General features: G+C 38.1%; 2 gene segments (V, D, J or C); one reads left to right on the top strand and one right to left on the bottom strand.

Annotated features, from left to right (window-relative positions):
• Positions 1–268: 268 nt before the first annotated feature.
• Positions 269–1,888, bottom strand: LOC118804830. The segment is given in 3 exon segments: positions 269–594; positions 1,514–1,654; positions 1,861–1,888. Coding segments are annotated over 3 exon segments (495 nt in total).
• Positions 1,889–2,211: 323 nt separating this feature from the next.
• Positions 2,212–2,994, top strand: LOC118804991. The segment is given in 2 exon segments: positions 2,212–2,465; positions 2,602–2,994. Coding segments are annotated over 2 exon segments (513 nt in total).
• The last annotated feature ends 237 nt before the right edge of the window (positions 2,995–3,231 follow it).

The raw sequence follows: 3,231 nt of genomic DNA, 5'->3' as shown, positions 1-3,231 counted from the left end.
TTTGTATGCTGTGTAAATAATTCCAGATCAAACTGAAACAGTGAAGTTTGTAAAAGGTTTTATTTTGCAGACACGATTAAAGCAGTGAATGGAAGTGAAGTTGAGGATGAAGGAAAAGATCTGAGATGGAGCTGTAAGATGATGTAGGAGCTGATATCAGCAGAAACACTCGTACACACTGCAGACTGATGGAGTGTGTGTGTGTGTGTGTGTGAGAGAGTGTGTGTGTGTGAGAGTGTGTGTGTGTGTGTGTGTGTGCGTGTGTGTGTTAGTTCTCGATACACTGCTGTGTGTTCAGACTCTTCTTCACTGCTGTGCTGGAGCCGTGACTGACCTCACAGCTCACTGTCCTCGTCTTCCTCCACTGGTCCTCAGTGAGGGTCAGCGTGCTGCTCCAGCTGTACAGGCCGTTTCCCTGCTGCAGCACGCCGGGGCTGGTCACCACACCTGAGCTCCACCTGCTACCGTCCACCTTCCAGCTCAGCGTCCAGTCTGAGGGAAAGCCCTTACTGACCAAACACAGCAGTGTAGCCTTCCCCCGCTGGAGCTCCTCACTGGAGGGGGGCAGCAGAGAGAGGGAGGGCCGAGTGACACCTGGACACACCAGAGAGAGAGAGAGAGAGAGACGGACAGACAGACAGACAGAAAGACATTAAACTGTAGAAGTTTCTGTTCTCTCAAATAGTCGTATTCGGTTCTGTCAGTCGTTCTTTCACTTCCTATAACAGACTTTATGTTCATAAAGCAGAACAGAACACAGCAGCTCATCAGAACTAACAACCTACAGGCTCTAAAAATTAAATAATAAGTAAAAAACAAAAGATCATTTTAAACAAAATATTTAAAACAATCAGTAAAGACTGAAATTATTTTTCAAATATTTGAATTCCAGGTTCAGAATTTTTTTATTGGACAGAATAAAAATATATAATTCATTATTTACAGATTATTATACATTCTACACGTTACTTTTAGCCTGAAATTCACCTTTAATTTTTCCTGTTTTAATTTCCATTATGAAACATATCCAAGAGTAAATCAACAATTTTATAATTTTTAATTTTATTTATAAACAGCATAACATAAAGAAATTGCATAATGTTTGCATTTTATCTTTTATCTAAAGTTAGTTTTATGATTGAATATTTTTACTATTTACATTATGCTTTTATTTAAAAAGAATTAATGTTTACATAACAAAAAAATTCCATGTAATGTGGACTTCAACGTAAGTCTATATGTCTGCAGAAATAGTTATTTTAAAAAGTTAAGAATTATTTCATCATGAAACAGTAAATTTACAATTTCATTATTTTTTTTAAACTGTACATTGACAGTAAATGCAACAGACCCATAATATACTGACTAAACGGCACTAAGAAAAAGTTCTTTTATAAAATGTACAATTAAAATACTTCAAATAAATAATTTAAATTATATCTAATAGATTTTAAATCCCTATACTGTCCTTATAATTTTAAATACACTATAATGAGAATAAAAATTGACTCACGTCCAACAGAGAGTTTAGTTCCTCCACCGAAAACGTACCACAGTGATAGAAACTCACTGAGTGTCTGTACAAAAACCTCCTGCACTGAAACTGCACTGTTTAACTCAGAGAAACCCAAACCTTCTACAGGATCTCCATCATCTACAGCAGTTTACAGGAGCACAGATCACACTCACTACAGATGATGGTTCCAGCTCATAGTTTACTGTTCAGTTTATTATCTACATTAATTTCTGACTGTAGTGATGTTGAATCTCTTTCCTGCAGAACGCAGACCTTTTTCTGCTCTCTTGATCAGCAGGATTTCCTCAGTCGTTCAGTTCAGGAGATCAAATAATCGCTCTTACAGTCTGACTCTGCACTTACGTCCAACATTCGGTTTGGGTCCTCCATCAAAAGTCCACTGCAGTGAGTTAATCTTATTAACTGACCATCTAAAAACAGCTGAGCTAAACTCTGGAGGGACAAACTGATCACAGTATATCGCCGATTACTGGAGGAACGACAGATTCTGAACATTTCGAAATGTCTTCCTGATGATGAGAGAAACTGTTCATTTATGGCAAAATAGTGAATAAACAGTTAAAACACTTTAAAAAAGAATCAAAACACAGAAATATCAGAAATGAAAGCTCAAAGTTCTCGTTCTAATGGTGATCTTTGTGCTGCAGCACTTTTGAGAAAACAGGTTTGATCCATTTTAAAGGTCAGTAAAATCTGTAGGTTTCTATAATGGACTAAATGTGTGTGGATATGAAGGAGTCTCTGGGTGAGAGCAGAGGAAGGACAGTAAGGTCAGTCAGTAGAAGAGAGGTTTTGCATGCTCACAGCTCCACACTCTTTAAGAGCGGTGAGTTCATCACTGGAGACTTCAGTCCTTTCAGAGCCCCTCACAGCACAATGATGACCACTCTGATCCTCCTGCTGGCCACACTGGGCTTCTTTCCTCAAGGTCAGACTTTATTTATTTCTACAGTCTGGTGAAGTGCTGAGTCTGGTGACCTGCACTTTCCACACTGACAGTGTTCTCCTACAGTTTTGGAGGTTTTATTCATTCTCTTAGTTTGTGTTTGTTCTCGTTCCTTCAGTGTCCCACCAAGAGGTCCAGACTCCTGAGAGAAGTTCTGTTGAACCAGGACAGTCCGTCACCTTCAGCTGTGTTGCAAGTTATGGGATCGGTTATGCCATTAGTTGGTACCAGTTGAAACCTGGAGCAGCTCCTAAACTGCTGATTTATGAATCAAGTAATAGAAAATATGGAGTTCCAGAGCGATTCAGTGGAACATACTCTGGATACACCTTTACGATGACCATCAGTGGAGTCCGGCCTGAAGATGCAGGAGAGTATTACTGTATGGGTGGTTACAGTGGTCCAGTGTTCACACAGTGAAAAAGATTCGTACAAAAACCTCCCTCAGTCAGACGCAGAGAAACTGCACTGCTGCAGCTGCAACTACTGAACCACACAGTGTTTTTCTTATTTAGATGATTATTATTATTATTGTTTAATTGCAGTTCTCCTTTTTAATTCTTCATTGTTTTTGATAAGTTGAATCAACTACAAGGAAAGTCTCATCACATCATTTATCCATCAAAAACAAATTTCTAAAATATTTGATGAGTTTATATATAAAGCTAATTTCATATCAAATGCTGAACTAATCTTTTAAAGTACTTTCAGAAATAAATAAATAGAAGTAAATGTTTTTAGCAGAATC

The sequence above is a fragment of the Colossoma macropomum genome, unplaced genomic scaffold (assembly GCF_904425465.1).
Source record: "Colossoma macropomum unplaced genomic scaffold, Colossoma_macropomum, whole genome shotgun sequence".
NCBI classification, from domain to species: Eukaryota; Metazoa; Chordata; class Actinopteri; order Characiformes; family Serrasalmidae; genus Colossoma; species Colossoma macropomum.
The sequence above is the reverse complement of the archived record's forward strand: the minus strand, read 5'-3'. Positions and strand labels throughout refer to the sequence as shown.